Source organism: Rhinopithecus roxellana, chromosome 13 (assembly GCF_007565055.1).
Source record: "Rhinopithecus roxellana isolate Shanxi Qingling chromosome 13, ASM756505v1, whole genome shotgun sequence".
Classification (NCBI taxonomy): domain Eukaryota; kingdom Metazoa; phylum Chordata; class Mammalia; order Primates; family Cercopithecidae; genus Rhinopithecus; species Rhinopithecus roxellana.
The window spans coordinates 95,519,311-95,537,594 of NC_044561.1; the positions used below are offsets into that span (position 1 = coordinate 95,519,311).

Sequence of the window (18,284 nt, forward strand, 5' to 3'; positions counted from 1 at the left end):
GGAAATAATTCATTTTAGCAATTGCTTTTTCTTTTTAAGTGTGTGCATTTCATTAATCAGTATCATATTTTCCTTTATTCTAACTAGAACTAGAAGGGAAGAAGGAAAACTCAATATATATTGAGTCTACTGTGTGTTAGTAACTCTCCTAAGTCCTTTAAAAGCAGTCTTCCCAAATCCTTGCACTGCTGCACACTTCTGGGGCCAGGTGCCCCTGGATTTGCATGTCTTTATTCCAGACTATTTTTGAGACTGCATAAAGATGTTCGTGAGACTTCGTAATTGTTGAATTTTATGTGGGAGTTTAAGTAAACTCATGCTTCTTTTTAGTTCTTGAAGTTTTTGAGGCTTTGAGACTTCCATGAATAATTTGAAAATATGATTCTTAGAATTCTTAAAAGTAATAGAATCCCAATATCAAGCATTTTAGGAAAGCAAATGAAAATTTATTAGCTCACATAACTGAAAAGCCCAGGGACATTCTAGCTTCAAGCACGGCCCGAGTGATGTTAGGTTTCTCTTTCTGTGTGGCTTATTCATAAGAGCTGTTGACAGTCCTTGTGCATTTTCTCTGTTTAAAAATCCCTGAAGAAAAAGAGGCTTTTTCTCCTGACTCTGACTCAGAACTCCTGGGGAGTACTTTGAGTGGCTTAGCTTGTCACGTTTCTGAACCAATCACCATGACTGATAGAGTCACTGAGCTTTCTACAAGACACAAAATACAAAGCGTAAAGGAAAATTTGCCCTTGTTGCCCACGTGCCCTGCTTAAGTCATTATGCTCCATGAAATCTCCAGAGACAGATGGAGAAGCCCTAAATGGGGCTAGGATAACAACCGGAGAATCTGTCCTCTGTGACCATAGCTTCAAGATAGAAAAAACTGTCACTTACCCTCTATTTTTGTTTCACAGCTAAACACACTCCATTGATTACTGAATTACCCTTGTTTATTCAGAGGATATTCCTCTTTCTTCCCTCCACAGAGGAGAATGGGAGGTCAGAGGAGGCTCATAGGGCTGAACAGTTGCAGGATGCAGAGGAGGAAAAAGATGATTCAAATGAAGAAGAAAACAAAGACAGCCTTGTAGATGATGAAGAAGAGAAAGAAGATCTTGGCGACGAGGATGAAGCAGAGGAAGAAGAGGAGGAGGAGGACAACCTGGCTGCTGGTGTGGATGAGGAGAGAAGTGAGGCCAATGACCAGGGGCCCCCAGGAGAGGACAGTGTGACCCGGGAGGAGTTAGAGCCTGAGGAAGCTGAAGAAGGCATCTCTGAGAAGCCCTGTCCAGCTGACACAGAGGTGGTGGAAGACTCCTTGAGGCAGCGGAAAAGTCAGCATGCTGACAAGGGACTGTAGATTTAATGACACGTTTTCAAGAATACACACCAAAACAGTATGTCAGCTTTCCTCTGGCCTGCAGTTTGTACCAAATCCTTAATTTTTCCTGAATGAGCAAGCTTCTCTCTTAAAAGATGCTCTCTAGTCATTTGGTCTCATGGCAGTAAGCCTTGTGTATACTAAGGAGAGTCTTTCAGGTGTGACAATCAGGATATAGAAAAACAAACGTAATGTTGGGATCTGTTTGGGGACTGGGATGGTAACAAGTTCATTTACTTGGGGGTCAGAGAGTCTTGACCAGAGGAGGCCACTTCCAGCCCTAATTAGCACCTTCCAGAGACAAGGCTGCAGGCCCTGTGAAATGAAAGCCAAGCAGGAGCCTTGGCTCCTGAGCATCCTCAAAGTGTAGCGTAGACGCCTTGCTTCCTTTTCTTGTGTAAAGTATTTATTTTTCTCAAATTGCAAGAAACATCTGGCACCACAGTGCATGAAAAATCTTTTATAGTTAGAATTTGAAAGGGTCTTAGGTATAGAGAGCAGCTCAGAAGTCATCCCAGCCGTCTGAATCTCCTGTGTTTTATTTCTTACCTATAATTTTTCCAACTTTTCCACCATGGGCATTCAGGCTCTCCACACTCTTCACAATTATCTCCTGGTCAGAGGACTCCAATAGCAGCCACGTTTACATGAACTGTGTTTGTTTATTCTGACCTAAGGGTTTAGATAATCAGTATCCATAATCCATGAAGCCGTGACTGCCAAACATCTCAAATGAAATGTAGCCATCAGAGACTCAAAAGGAAGTAAGGATTTTACAAGACAGATTTAAAAAAATTGTTTTGTCCAAAATACAGTAGTAGTAGTTGTTGTTTTTAAGTTTTCTTAGCAATATTTTTCAAGCCAGAAGTCCTCTAAGTCTTGCCCAGTACAAAGTAGTCTGTGAAGAAAAGTTGAATACTGTTTTGTTTTGTTTTCATCTCAAGGGGTTCCCTGGGTCTTGAACTACTGTAATAATAACTAAAAAACCACTTCTGATTTTCCTTCGGTGATGTGCTTTTGGTGAAAGAATTAATGAACTCCAGTACCTGAAAATGAAAGATTTGGTTTTGTTTCCGTCTTCTGTAATCTTCCAAAGAATTTTATCTTTGTAAATCTCTCAATACTCAGTCTACTTTAAGTACCCAGGGCGGCTAATTTCTTTTTAAAAAAATCTATCCATCTATTTCTCTCTTACCTGATTTATGTGTTAGAATAAATTCATGAAATTAGATTCCAAGCATATGAAAGATGCCTAAAGTTGATTCTATGCCCCTTGGATCCAGACAGAATAATGAGTACAGGTTTAAGAAATTCTAAAAGTTTCTGTCATCTTTAGAAAGGAACATGCAGTATATTTCTATCTGGCTGTTTAAGTAACCCTTTCTTTGTATTAACCGCGAGCACGGAGCTCACTGTGGGGGAGGTTCTGAAACTCTGCCCTCCTGTGGTTGAATGAGGATGTTGCAAGACTTGCACAAAGGAGGTTATTCTTCTGACAGCATCAATTTTTAGAGATGGTTCTTTTTCATCTTTCCAATTCAGTTACTTGACAGTCTTCTTCCCCAGTATGGTGAAGTTTGTTAAGAGTCACCAGTAATTGTGCTTTTCAGATAGTAGTGCAGCTTCAAGATCAAGGCCATCACTGGGCTGATGGGTTGGGAGAACCTTACCATGTGCCTGCCTATTTCCTACCGCCTTAGTCACTGCCCATTTCCTGCCCCCTTGGTCGCTGACACACCTTCACCCAAAGTGCCATGGTTCTGATGGTGGCAGTTCCATCTCCCTGACATCAGGAAGCTTTTCTGGATCAGAGCAGAGCAGGGCCTGCCTGCCCTCGTGTCACTGAATTTGTTTCTCTTATAATTAGCTGAAACAGAGTTTTCAAAGAACAGTAAACTCAGGTTCAGAGGTATTATGGAATAAGAATGGTTTTATAGGCCGGGCGTGGTGGCTCAAGCCTGTAATCCCAGCACTTTGGGAGGTCGAGACGGGCGGATCACGAGGTCAGGAGATCGAGACCATCCTGGCTAACACAGTGAAACCCCGTCTCTACTAAAAAAATACAAAAAACCAGCCGGGTGAGATGGTGGGCGCCTGTAGTCCCAGCTACTCGGGAGGCTGAGGCAGGAGAATGGCGTAAACCCGGGAGGCGGAGCTTGCAGTGAGCTGAGATCCGGCCACTGCACTCCAGCCTGGGCGACAGAGCGAGACTCCGTCTCCAAAAAAAAAAAAAAAAAAAAAAAGAATGGTTTTATAGTTTGGCTTTTCTATATAATGCCTCCCCCTGAAACTGAAATAGACTAGAGGGGAGGAAGGGCAGAACTTGCTTGCTCAGAGATCTCATACTGAAGCACCGTACAGGCAATCCACATCTTTCTTCCCTTTGAAGTATAGTCATTGGATGGGATGAGGTGCGGGCCTGTTGGGTTCACAGGGCCCCAAATAGTACAGGTTGAACATTCCTGATCCAACAATCCAAAACCCCAAATGCTCCAAAATCTTAAACTTTTTGAGTTTCAACATTTTGTCAGAAGTAGAAAATTTTACACCTGACTTCATTTGACAGGTGGCAGTTACAGTGCAATCAAAACTTTGTTCCATGCACAAGATTCTTAAAAATATTGGATAAAATTACCTTCAAGCTGTGTTGTATAAGGTGTATATAAAACATAAATGAATTTTGTGTTTAGACTTGGGTCTACTCCCAAGATACCATCCTTATATATATACAAAAATCCCCAAATCCAAAAATACTTGAAACACTTCTGGTCCCACACATTCTGGATAAGGGATATTTGACCAATATCTAATTATATAATAAGAAAAATATATTTTCTTTTTTTTTTTTTTTTTTTTTTTTTTTTTTTGAGATGGAGTTTCACTCTTGTCGCCTAGGCTGCAGTGGCACAATCTTGGCTTACTGCAATCTCTGCCTCCCTAGTTCAAGGGATTCTCCTGCCCCAGCCTCCCAGGTAGCTGGGATTACAGGCATGCGCCACCGTGCCTGGCTAATCTTGTATTTTTAATAGAGACGGGGTTTTGCCATGTTGGTCAGACTGGTCTTGATCTCCTGACCTCAGGTGATCTGCCTGCCTCAGCCTCCTAAAATGCTGGGATTACAGGCGTGAGCCACCACGCCTGGCAGAAAATGTATTTTCTTGCTCAGCAGTACTTTAAAAAAAAATTGAAAGGTGAGGAGAAAAACATCTTGGAGAAGAGGACCCATTAAAACTTTAAATATCTGTAGAAACCATTTTTCCTGATTTTCCCTTTTTTAACATCATGGCAAAGATGGGTTTTTTCCCAAATGACATGATAAGTATGTAACTAATTTAATGTCTTTCCACTTGAATATTTTAGGTTTGTTTTCAATACTTAATGATATAAAACTAAAGGAGAAAAGTCAACCTAAAATAATTTAAGATTAAAATTATGTGAACATTTCTATAAGAGTTTGTGGGTTTTTTCTGTAGATAATATATTTGATCCAGAACTCAAGTGCGTGGAAATACGATTTTGATTTTTAAAATCTAAAAGAAAAAATTAAAATCATGTTTCCCTCTATTGCAATACCAGTTATTTAGTCACAGAATGGTATTTTATGTAAATTAAAATTAGGTGAATGCAATGCAGGTAACTGGTTTTGGAATGGGAACGTGCAGTGCTTTATGTTTGGGGAGTTGGAGCAGGGTGCCTCTTCATCAATTAAAAGGAAAGTTTGAAAGTTCTGATTACCTTTATGTTGGTTTCTCTTATTATTTATCTCTTGCTAGATCTGCTAAACCAACCCAGCTTGCTCAGAGATCTCATACTGAAGCACCGTACAGGCAATCCACATCTTTCTTCCCTTTGAAGTATAGTCATTGGATGGGATGAGGTGCGGGCCTGTTGGGTTCACAGGGCCTTGCACTGCATGGGCACATACTTACAAGCTCATCTTGTGCATAGAATCCCTGTCTGTTAGCCACAGGCCTCTTTAACTACATACATTCAAAATAACTACTATAGTAGAAAATAGATAAGCTTCAGCTGAGTTGGCTTTTGATAGTGGAAAAAGCCAAAATTTGACTTTTTATGACCAAAATTCCTTGTTGACAGCTGTAATATTCTGATATGATTTGGGAATATATCAGTCTACAGAACCTGCATCCTGTAAGAACATCTATGGGGTAGATGATAAAAGTCATTTTTAAGGCAAGTACTTACCATGTGACTTTTTATTACCAAATGCATCAGTAGTGGAGCTGGTATGTTGTTTTATAGGATGGAAACATTGAAAGTCCAGAGAAAAATAAATTTTAAGAAAAGGTGGAAAAGATAGGGTAAACCTGAGATTTCAGCATAAAATCTTTAGTATGAAGTGAGAGAAAGAAGAGGGAGACTGGTTCTCTTGCTCATATCAATAGGCTATCTGTCTTTCATCTTGGTGTTGCAGTGTACTTCTGTCAGTATTATAAATATGTGGTTGACCCATCCTGTCAGATGTACCAGCATTTTTGAAAGAGTTCGTTCAAATCTCTTATGCCAACAGAAAAGTTCCTTCTTGTGTAATATCTCTTTACCTCAGTCCTACATTTTGATTCTCTGGAGGAGATTTTAGCTTGTCTTAAAAAGCCAAATTTGGAGTCATCAAGCCTGCTGAACCTGATGGGGCAGCTTTTTGAACAGCTTTCCGGAAGCAAGAGCTTCAGTTGAAAAGCCCTTTGATCGCTTCAGCCCAGGACATGGCCTTCACATGGCTTATTCTCAGTAAAGCTTTATGTAGACTGTGACACTGTATATGTGTGACTCATACAACTTTGACGTGTTTCTGAAGTAGTTGAATCATATTTGTTATTAGCCTCTTTGTGGAAATGCAATTTTTATACTAAAAACATTGCTTATTTGCAATGCAGTATGTTATAAATGTGTTGTTTATATTATTTGTATTAGTCTTAGCCTAATGAACCTAATTATTTTTCTTTCTGTATTTTTTGCTTCCTCAAATAGCATCTGCAGCAATTGGAATGAGAAATCCAGATACGTGTTTCAAGTAGTACATTGCCTGAATCACAAATCACTTGATCACAGTATTGTATATAATCCCTGATCCTATTTGTTTCATTTTATTGTAAATTCCCATTTGCATCAAAACCTAATGATAGTGATTAATAAGTAATCACTTTAATTAATTAATAATCGCATTAATAAGTAATAAACAAATGGTGTATTGCTTTTCATACAAGTGTTTTCACAAAAGCCATTTGCCTAGGCAGCAAAAAATATTAATTTGTTAAAAAAAATTTTCCTTCGTGTCCATCCTGCATCTAGTCTGTTCATTCATTCTCTCTCTTTCTCCCTTCCTGACTCGGTGAAACTCAGACCACGTGCCTTTTAGTTGCTCTGGAAAGTGCACAAAACCAAGACTGGGTCCAAAGATCCAAGGCCCTTGCAGCCACTGTGTTGCCTTCAGAAACCTCTGGGGTCTCCCTCTGTCCTGAGGTCTTGGGGTAGCCAGATGGCAAGGGATGCTACTAATCCCCCAAGACACTGGATTGGCCTTGTCCTTGGGGCTTTCAGAAACTCCCTTCTACACCTAACGCTCGCCACCACTGTAGTGGAAAAACATCAAGGAGGTAAGGTGAGTCCTTGAAACACCCTCAGAGACTGAAACAATGGAGATTTGATTTTTGTCTTCTGGAAGATGGTGGGGGATGTGTGTAGTGAGAAGACAGTTATTAAACCTGCACACCACCAAGGCCCTCCCTCAGAGATACTGGCTCAGAATGCTTATTTGCCTGTACAGAGTAAAAGGTCTGTCATGCTGTCTGCCTAGAAGACTTTGGTTATTCATCCTTGCCTATAGCAAAACTTGCAGCTTTCAAGCCAGCAACACTGAATTACAAATTTAACCCCCTGCTTTGCTCTAGTCTTGAATGCTCTTTGGAACATATTTCACAATAATAGAAATTCTTTCTTAGAACATGTGAACTTCTTGATACTAATAACTGTATTACAGTAGCCCAGGCTGTACTAACAGATCCCCCAAATCTCGGGGACTTTAAGAACAAGAATTGTATTACTGATTCACAGAGGCCAGGCCAGGCATCCCAGGCAGGCTCTGTCCTATGCAGGTTTTTCTGTGCCTCAAGGTCAAGTGAGGCTTTGCTGTTTAACATGTGGCTGCTGGGCTGGGCATGGTGGCTCACACCTGTAATCCCAGCACTTTGGGAGGCCGAGGCAGGTGGATCACCTGAGGTCAGGAGCTCGAGATCAGCCTTAGTAACATGGTGAAACCCTGTCTCTATTAAAAATACAAAAATTAGCCAGGCGTAGTGGCAGGTGCCTATAATCCCAGCTACTCAGGAGGCTGAGGCAGGAGAATTGCTTGAACTCGGGAGGTGGAGATTGCAGTGAGCCAAGATCATACCATTGCACTCCAGCCTCGGCGACAGTGCAAGACTCCATGTCAAAACAAACAACAACAAGAAAACGTGGCTGCTAAGGTGGCTGTGATCATTTCCATCCCAGTGAGTCAGAAGGAGTAACAGATGGAGGAACATTGCTGAGAGATTTTAAAGCGAGGCTGCCGCGCATGTGTCATTTATGTTCACGTTTCCTGTGAGAGAACTTAGTCACAGGGTCATGCCTAACTGAAAGGAAGACTAGGATGTGTAATCTTTGCTGTGTGCTTAAGAACAAAGGGAACTTGAGAGCCAGCAATCTCGTGCCACAATGACTTTTTCTTGCCCACCTTTGTAAGCCTAGGACCTTCTATAGAGTAAGCTCCTGGGACATAGTATAAATGCAGATATGGCAGGAGAGGACAGAGTACCTATGGCCTCAGTGCTGGCGATCTTCCTGCTGGATTTGACCACTGTGGCTCTTCAAGGTACCAGAGTTTTCAAACTGAAAATTGTCATTTCATGGAGTTTGTATTTTACTTGGGAGGGTGAATATTAGCAGGAAAAGTTACAAGTGGAAAAGTTAACATGCTATATGAGTTTATAAAAAGGAACCTGACCTAGGCTGAGGGTGTAGATGGTATGTGTGACCAGGAGGGCTACATTTGGGGCTGCGGAGGCTGAGGTGGGTATGGGACCCCTTGGGCACACACAAGCAACCTTTAAGCAACGTGTGTGGAAACAGAGGATAGCACTGATCTCAAAGAGAATGTCTTTACTAAGCCATCATGGTAGATTCTTGCCCTCATTTTCTTTCTTATGCGGGAGTGATGGAGGCACAGTTTCTTACTAATCTTTCCATGAGCTTTTTCTCATTTCAATATCTTTGATATCCCAATCAGTAGGCTGGGCACAGTGGCTCACGCCTGTGATCCCAGCACTTTGGAAGGCCGAGGTGGGTGGATCATTTGAGCTCAGGAGTACAAGACCAGCCTGGGCAACATGATGAAACTCCGTCTCTACAAGGGATACGAAAATTAGTCGGGCATGGTGGTGCCTGCCTGAAGTCCCAGCTACTTGAGAAGCTGAGGAGGGAGGATTGCCTGAGACTGGGGAGGTTGAGGCTGCAGTGAGCAGTGATTGTGCCACTCCACACCAGTCTGGATGACAGAGCAAGACCCTATAATAATGACTTCAAAAAGCAGCCCATGATTATTCTTAGCTGGGGGGAGAACTGCCTCATTCATAATATGTAAATGAAGTGGTGATTTATGGCCAAACCCAAGTCAGGGAGGCCTTTGTGTATAATATACCAAAAAGGGTTTTATGATTGAGTAAGATTTAAATTGGTGACCTTTAATAGGCTGATCATGTGAATCTCCAAGGATAAGTTTAGTTTCTAGCATTTTCAAATTTACTTGAAAAGTGATATTGTGAAATAGATTATTTGAAAACCATCACACTACAAAAACTAGAAATGCTTACTAAAATATAACCAGTATCGTTTTAAAAATAGAACTGAGCTCAAAAGAGAGTAAGAAAAATTCACAAAGCCAAAAACCAAGATGTCAATAAATATGACCTGATATCAGAACTACCATCAGTGGTGGTGGAGAGAGCAGCAGCTCCCTTAGGTAACCAGAGAGAGTACATTTTATTGTCCATGTAGGTATAGGATGCAAAGCCTTGACTGTAACCAAGTTAGAAAGCTGGAACTGATACTACATAAAATTCCCAGCTACATCCTTGGTGAAATAAAAAATCTCACTAGAACATAGACACTTCAAGAAACCTTTTCTGTCTTAGCCTGGTCTATGTGTTGAAAAATAATAGACTTCCCTAAGAAATCACAATCAATGGTCTGACCTCACACAACTTTGAGTTTGAATTTACAGTAGCTTCATAGTCTCAAAAGGACCTAAACCAAAACAATTCTCATAAAAGGGCTAATGGGGTTGGCGGGATGTGCACATGGTGGGGTGGGGGAGGGGGAACGGATATGCCAGCAGAAGCAAGCACAGAGCTGCTCTTGAAAACACCCTCAGTCTGGCTTAAAGATTCCGATAGATAAAGTCTCACTTAAACTCATAATTCAAAATTACATATCACACAAGGAAACTATCAGATAGCAAAGTGAGACTTGCTTAAACCCTGGGGATAAAATTATTAAATAGAAGCTTTAGATGAAAAGAAAAATAAGCACGTAACACATAACACAAAAGAATTAAGCACTTTTTTCCCTCAAAATAATGTATTTTAGGTTCATCCATCTTGCATGTATCAGTAGTTCAATTCTCTTTATTGGTGTGTAGTATTTCATTGCATAAATATTCAATGTGTTTCTTATACCTTCCACTATTCACAGACCTATAGAGAGTTTCTAGTTCTAGCTGGTCCTAGAGTATTTTGATTGTGAGACATCCCCTGGACTATTTTACTAATAATCTTTGGGAGAAATGCCAAAATGTTAGAAATATATTCCTCAGGATTTTCCAAGATTTGTTCTTGTAGAAAGCAACATATATTACCCTAGCAAGGAGCAGATGTTTGAGAACACAAACACTGGAACCCGTCTTCCTGGGTTTGGATCCCAGGAAGACTCTGGGATCTGCCACTTGCCAGCGGTGGTGGGAATTTGAGTAAGTTACCCAACTTCTCTGTGCGTCATATTTACAATGGGGATAATAAAAGACTTCACATCCACTAATGAAGGTCTAGACAATTTTAACCACCCCTCCCAATGAAGACAACCAGGAAAGCTGATTTTAAAATGTATGTATAGCTACACACTTGAAGGCATCAAAGTTTACAAGATGATGAAGGATATCAGGCCAAGATCTAGGAGAAATTGTAAGGTCAGGAATGTGACCCTGTTGTTTGGGGCTGTGTTTCTCCTGAGGGCATTTACTGTTCATGGAGTAGGGGTAAGCGGTGTGTTGAGAGGCTGAGTGAAGGTTATGAGAACTTTATCTTCTGAGGAGACAGGGAATGGCTAAGGATGGGAGGGCCTGTGAAGGACTCACATTAGGAATAAGGATGAACCATAAGGCAGCAGACCCCACAGACACTGAAACTCAGCCTTGGCCTATCCAACTTCTGAAATCAGGATGATGCAATCCTGGAAGTCAGTGTAAATGCTGGGGGAAGTTAACTGGTAGAGGTTGAGTTCCTAGGTTGGATGGCGAGTTTTCTACCTTTTTTTGCTATGAGATAGCAAGCCATAGTTTCAATAAATCCAGAGGTTCATAAAGCTTTATCATTGTGGACTATCGCATTCAAAGGACTATAATCTAGCTATCGAAAGTGAAAATCGACTCCTTATTTTTCTTTCTTTCTTTGTCTCTTTTAGTCCCCAAAGCTATCCCTGTGCTCCACTTCCCCTCTTCTTGTCTTTATGCCTGAAAATTCTCTAGGGTGTTTCCAAAGTGCAAACACTAATTGTTCTCTTTTCCTAACCACTCTCCTCTTACCTACTACTTCTCTGTCTTTACTCCTGAGAGAAAGCTCCTTTCTCCACAGTTCCCTTCTAACACTCTTATCCCATCTCTGCTTATAAGATTCTTCTCACTGCATAATAAAGCCATGGAGCTCCAGGAAAGTACTAAATACCAAAATGGCGTTGCCAGAATTTTCCTTGATTGGGGAGGAGGTGGGTGGGAGGCCATGAGTATCCACGTGTCAAAAGGAGCTGTGCCTATGTGTCTATTACACTTTACATCAGCTGCCCCCCAACTTCTCTAGTGTATACTGGGTAGATCAAAATTCCTGTCAGGCACTTCACAAAGAAGTTCAAGCTTAGCTTCCTCCACCAAAATTCATCATGGTCCTCTCTGCAAACACTGGAGGCAAAGAATGGGAGAACTCCCTGATGGTCAACATATTACATTTAGGATTTAATGACTCTCCCTCCCTCCCTCCTTCCCCATTTGGAGACTCTCTAGTCCTCTCCTCCAGTCCCCATTCCTCAGGCAAGGAAAGATGATTCAGTATTAAATACCCTCAGGGTGGAAACTACCACTAGTTCTCCTCCATGGTAGAAGTAAACACGGATCATGTCCAGTCATCCAAGTTTGGCTAGGCAGACTGGGGTGATCCTCATGTAGACTCATCCATGTTGAGTTCTTAAAATCTCTCATTGCAGGAAACCTGCTTGCCCTGGAGGCAAATTGGTGCCCAGTCTCCAAGAAGAGCTCTCTGTGGGCCCATGCTTGGCATTTGGATCCTGCTTATGTTCACCCCTTATTAAAAGACTAACAAAGATGGAGTGTTTTTACTATGACTTCTAGCTCCCTAAATCTGTTCAAGGCCTCCAGTGTGAGCCCCATTATATGGTCTTGGAGGCTGTTACATTTCATTCATTTTCCTCCTCAGGTCATCTTCACCAATAATGAGAGGTCATATGACTCTTGCTTTAGGATTAAAACCCAGAAAATAATGACTTGCTCAACCATCTGCTCTAACCAGGACATTTGCCAAGCCTCATTCCATCACTCCTGGCAGACATTCCACCTTAGGAATTGTTTAAGCCACTTGCTTCTTATGGGTACATCCTCTCAAAAACATCTATAACATGAATAGCAGCTTTTCTAGCTATAACTTTATAAATCGGCCCTGGTGTAGGATAGTAGGTGCTGTATTTCTTAGTTTTGTGTCCACACATAACATTTTAGTGTAATGCTCAAATCACAACTCAAGGTTTTTCAATTTGGCCCTTCCTTGGCCTGTTATTTTCCACAAATTTCTCAAGTTTCTGGGAGCTATTAGCCTGTTGCAACAGTTCCAAAGCCTGGTTGAAGTTGACTTCCATGGCAGCAGCCAGATGCCTTTGGAATGAATGTGCTCAGCACAGTAGAGCAGGCAGCAGATTTGACTGACTGCTCCAAGCAGGATTGACATGGTCTGTCTGCCTCTGTTAAGAATGCAGTGTGTGTTCTTGAGAAATGAGAGGGCCACTGAAGCTGTCTTAAACTTAATATCCAGTTTGCAGTTTCACAAGGGATATTTTTCTTTTAAAGATAATCTCAATTTTACTGCATTATATTTGTTTCATAAGTCTGATTTTCAAATTGGAACCATGCGTCTCCTCCTCCTTCCCTACAAAATTACAGTTTTTATTGTATCAAAGCCTCAACCACATTGCTTGGGCCTTCTGGAGTTATAAGAACTCACTCTTAACTTCCTATTTATTTATTCCATTGTTCCAAGAGTCTGGTTTTCATGGCAAGTATACACTATTGACTCAGGCAATAATTTAAATCAAGGTGCAGTTGGGTATCACATTATATACCCGAAGACCTGGAGATTCACGTCTAGAATGTAACCCATCTAAATTCCGTGACTCTACATGGCCCAGTATTTCTAGCCCACGAAACTCAGCCCAGGAGCCAGAAACACAAATTATTTTATCTCTGGAAAAATCATGAGAATCTAATTTATTATCTAGACTAACATTTCTTAAAAGCTCCGTGCATTTCTTTTATTATTCTACTCTCTCATACACGGGTCCCTGGGGCTGCTCTTCGACTTCTACCTTCTTTCGCATTCTCCATTTTCTTCCCTCACAAACTTTCCCTTCCATACTTTTTGCATAAACTCTTGCTTTTTTCCTTCTCCTTCTCCATCCCTTTCAAACCTCAATTTTTCTCCTTTCGCAAGTCTCAACCTTTTCCACTACAAATATTTCTATTTTTCTTTTTCCTCTTTCCTCTTTACCTGACTGCCCTAAGTTTGTATAATAGGGTCTAAGGGTAGGTGGAGCGGACGAAGCAAGAAACAGGAGAAAACTATGTTATTCCTTGCTGAGGCCAGGAGGAAATCGTCAAACACTTATAAATTAAAGATGATATAATTTGTTACCTCTGTGGACTATATTTTTGCTGACTACCTCTCCACTAGCACCATCTTTCGGTCTTCGATCTAAAACCAGAAATAAGACAATTGTTCTTCCTTCCCCAGCACTTACTTATAGCAAGTTTCACATTTGAGTGAAAGATGTTATATTCAGTTTCCAAGTTAGTGACAGTAATTCCTTTCAGTTTTTCTTGCATGCCTAGAAGTGAGTTAGCCTTGAAGGTGTAGAAAAAGCAAATCTCACACTTGCTGCTCCAGCATAGGAAAAGAATTGTCCTTCTGCCCCTCTTTTTCTCTCCATGTCACTGTCATAAAGTTACCAAATGAGTAACTTTATAGAATGGCTAAGGTATTTAATTCTGAAAGCAATTCAATTTTGTATGTAAAAATTTATCCAGAGGAATTCGTTCGTCTCATTTCATTCTGGTCTACTCAAAGAAATAGACTTCCAGTCACAGCGATCATTATTAATCAGTTTTCTTTTATGTAAAAGAAAAAAAATCTAAAGCCAATGGGAAATTCAAGAAAACTTATTGTGAAAGTTTGCACAAGTATGGGTTGATTTTTTAGAACTACAACTTCTCTAGTTTAGCTAAAATTCAACAGAGACTTCTACTCATGACATAACTCAGTGAACACAAAAAGATTGAGAGTTCTTGTAAAAAATTTCTAAAACATGCATTGCTGCATCATTTGTCAAAAAAAAGCACTTACGCTGAAAGACTAGAATATGTTTCAATTTACAGTAACCGCCATAAAATAATAATTTGTGAAGTCTTCTGAATTCTGATTTCCTGAACTAGCTCAGTGTTTTCTGCTACAAACTTAACCAGGAGATTTACAGATTTGTTATTACCTGAGTGAGTGTGGCATGATTTCAAAATCCTCAAACACTCTCATAATTTACCTTTGGACTGGAAAATAGCTCTTTAATGATAAAAAATGAATACCTTGAACTTTTCTGTTATAATAATCCAGTTGAAAGTTGCTACTTAACAATTTTTTTGGAAGTGTAATGCCAATTGAGGATACCATCTTTTGAAATGTGTTTTGCGAAAATTAAGATAACGTGAGAGGTTTGATTTAGATTCCTGTGTTCCATAGAAGCAGTCTGGTGTGAGCACTACCTTTGAGTCAGAACACTTAAGGTCTCCCTCAACTTACCCACTACTTGAACAACACTATGTAAATCATTTAACCCTTCTGTTCAGAATCCAAGCTATCTATGGCTTAGTATCCAAAGTAATCTGACTTGATTATTCCATAGTCTTCATCAACATAATTTTATTATTCCAGAAAACACTTGCCCAGAAAGATGAAAGTTACAAATAACTATACTGTGTTTTTCCAGAAACTTTCTAAAAGACTCATCAGACTCTTCAATAGAAGGCATCAAATGATAGTGTTCAAGTTTTTTGCCTTACGGTGTTCATTGATCCTACTCTGATCCTTACCCAGGCCTAACCAATCCTCCTGCCAGTCTCAAAGAAATACTTAAAGGAAACTTCCACATATCAATAAATCTCCCAATTTTGCTATTCCTCCCTCTGAGATACAATTAAGACTGTTGAGGTAGGGCTGTGATACCACAGTAAGCAATAAGCTCAACTTTATCCTATCAATAGGTTGTTTTAGGGAGATTCTGGGAAGCCAGCATTGGACATGAGACTCAGTATCTTTTATTTATTAAATGATATTGTTGGACTACACTGGTGGTTCTCAACTGGGGTTTTATACTAGAATAACTTGGCTTTTAAACGTTACAGATAAGTTATTTCAGAATTATTTCAGAATCCCTTGAGCAAGGTGGGCTCTAAGGATGTGACTGCAATCCTGTAGGACTTCATGCCCAGAAGGGCCCAGAGCTGTGCTTAAATGCTATGTTATTGATGTTATTATATTTTATTAGTATTATTGAGACAAGATCTCATTTTGTCACCCAGGCTGAATTGCAGCAGTATAATTGTGGCTCACTGCAGCCTCGACCTCCTGGGTTCAAGCAATAACCCTCCTGCCTCAGCCTCCTGAGTAATTGGGACTACAGGCATGTAGCCACCATGCTCGGCTACTTTTTGTATTTTTTGGTAGAGATAGGGGCTCACTATGTTGCCCAGGCTGGTCTTGAATTCCCAGATTTCAGCGATTCTCCCACCTTGACCTCCCAAAATATTGGGATTACAGGCATGAGCCACCATGCCCTGCATTTTCACTTTGCATGGAGTTTGCAAATTGTGTAACTGGCCTTGCTCTTTGGAGATAAAGTGTGAACATTTTTTACCTCTTCAAGTGATTTTAATGTGCGGCCAGGGTTAAGAAACAGGACGAGGACTTTTCATTGAACTATAAAACATAACAATAATACAGCTGGCATTTATTGAGTGTTTTACATGCACTATCTCATTAAGAGATGAGATTTGAACCCCAAAAGTCTTAGTTCTCAATCTGTGTGCCAAATCATTATTGCAGTCACACATGGCTTAATGATGAAGACACATCCTGAGAAATGTGTTATTAGGCAATTTTATTGTTAGGAATATCATGGAGTGTACAAATTTATATGGTAGACTCTACTACACACTTAGGCTATATGTAGCCTATCACTCCTAGTCTACAAACCTACACACCATGTTAGTGTGCTCAATACCGTAGGCAATTGTAACACAATGGTATTTGTTTATTTAAATGTATCCAAACATAGAAAAGGTTCTGTAAAAATATGGTATTATAATCTTATGGTACCACTGTCATATATGAGGTCTGTCTGTATATGTGCTGACCAAAACATTGTTTTACAGCACCTGACTATACAGTGCCTCTGTTGAGGAATGGATTCCTTAAGCCAATATCTAGTGAATGCATCTATATTGATTTGCTATTGCTGCAGTAACAAATTTTCACAAGTTTAGTGGCTTAAAACAACCCAAATTTATTATCTTGCAATTCTGGAAGTCAGAAGTTATGAGTCTTAGGCAGCTAAAATCAGAGTGTCAGTAAATTGCATTCCTTCTGGAGGCTTCAGGGAAGAAATTGTCTCTCCCAGCTTCTAGAGACTGCCAGCATTCTGTGGCTTGCGTTCTGTCATTCCAATCTTTGCTTTCACCTTTACATCACATCCTGGGCTCCTGCCTCACCCTCCTGGGTAGCTGTGACTAAAGGCACATGCCAGCTAATTAAAAAAAATTTTTTGGTCTTATTTTCTTGCCCCGGCTGGTGTCGAACTTTAAGGCTTTAAGGGATTCTCCTGCCTTGACCTCTGGTACTGTCAAGATTACAGGCAGGAGCCACCATGCCTGGCTGACTTCGGTTTTTAAGTTTCATCATCTGGCCATCAGTTCAAATGAGAGAGGATGAGGCTTGGATGAGGATGGTTGAAATTCACATGGTATTTAATGGTGGGAATTGGGACATAATTTCGTGTTAAAATGAATAGGACATGTTACTGGATTAGATGTAGATGATGAAAGAGAAAAGAATTAGTAATGTTTCCTAGGTTTTGGTCTGGGCATCATGGGTGAATGATCATGAAAGATGAAATTATTGGATTAAGCTACTGTTAGAAGTGAATATCTTATTTTGTATTTCCATCAGACATCTACAACTGATAGAGTTGTAAAATAGCTCAAAGATAAAGACAGACTAGTACCAGATAATCTGGAATGTTGTGATCTAAATAATTGTAATTTTCCATTGAATCACATATATTTTTTTCCTACATATAGATATTCTCTGTGAAGGAATATTTATTAGAAATCCATGGAACCTAGTTTGGGAAACTACTTTGGAATATGTTGCTTTTCTGTAAGTGTGCCAAACAAAGGAGGTGGACAAAAGGCAGATAGGCGGATAGATTATGTGCCTCACTAGTCGAATTTGATTCCAAGTACTGCTTATTTTATATGTATCCAAACATTTTGAGGCCTTACATATCCTCTATGTGCAGGCACCATTTATTAATAATATTATTAGATTTTTTCAGCAGTAGATAATAACTCCAGACTAGAAGAATCATAAAAACGCATTTTCTTTCTACTTAGAAATGTTGACTAAAATAAAAATCTGACTATATGACCATATTTTTTAAGTCCATCATTTTATATTCCTGTGCTTTTTCAACTGTCCAATGAGAAATTGTTTTCTGTAAATTGAAAATGATGCTATCTCTTTTCCGGAAAATACTGATGCCTATCAATACTGAAACCTTACTAACAAACTTTCCTGTTACTGAAAGCTGAAGAGGCAGAATGATTTGTATCATATCTATCCACATGATTTCTGGAAAATCCTATTAAGATAAAAGGGGTAAGAACTGTGAGCTGGCCTGCTTCCCAGTGTTGTCTAACGACTGTCTAACTAAAGAGATAAATGTAGATACTCAAGTGAAGAAAAAAGGTAGAAGCATGTGTGCTGAGGACTTGTGTGAAAACGAGGCTAATGTTATTGTTTCCAGAAGTGACATAAGAGGTCAGAGGGGACAATTGACTTAGATAATATTTTGACAGTCACTTGATACTGAAAATGTTCAGATGGATTTTTTTTTTTCTAATTCTCTTTCTACTGCAAATTCACCATATTCTTTTCAACATTTCAACCTAGTTTTTGTGTGATTTTTCTCTCTTAAGGAAGGATAAGATCGGGTTCTTAAAACTCTGTTCATAGGCCGGGCGCGGTGGCTT

The 18,284-nt window shown here is 39.9% G+C and overlaps 1 protein-coding gene across 3 annotated transcripts in view; it reads left to right on the top strand.

The window, feature by feature from the left end:
- The window catches only part of TMX4 (thioredoxin related transmembrane protein 4), a 44,467-nt gene extending 37,791 nt beyond the window's left edge, over positions 1-6,676 (top strand). For 2 of the 3 annotated variants that reach the window (XM_010387777.2, XM_030914744.1), the window contains one exon: positions 984-2,620. In XM_010387777.2, coding sequence (XP_010386079.2) covers positions 984-1,357 — 374 coding nt within the window. In that variant the 3' untranslated portion in view covers positions 1,358-2,620. Of the gene's footprint in view, positions 1-983; positions 2,621-6,367 lie in introns of those variants that run through there. The other variant, XM_010387778.2, reaches the window with a different exon arrangement.
- Positions 6,677-18,284: the final 11,608 nt, after the last annotated feature.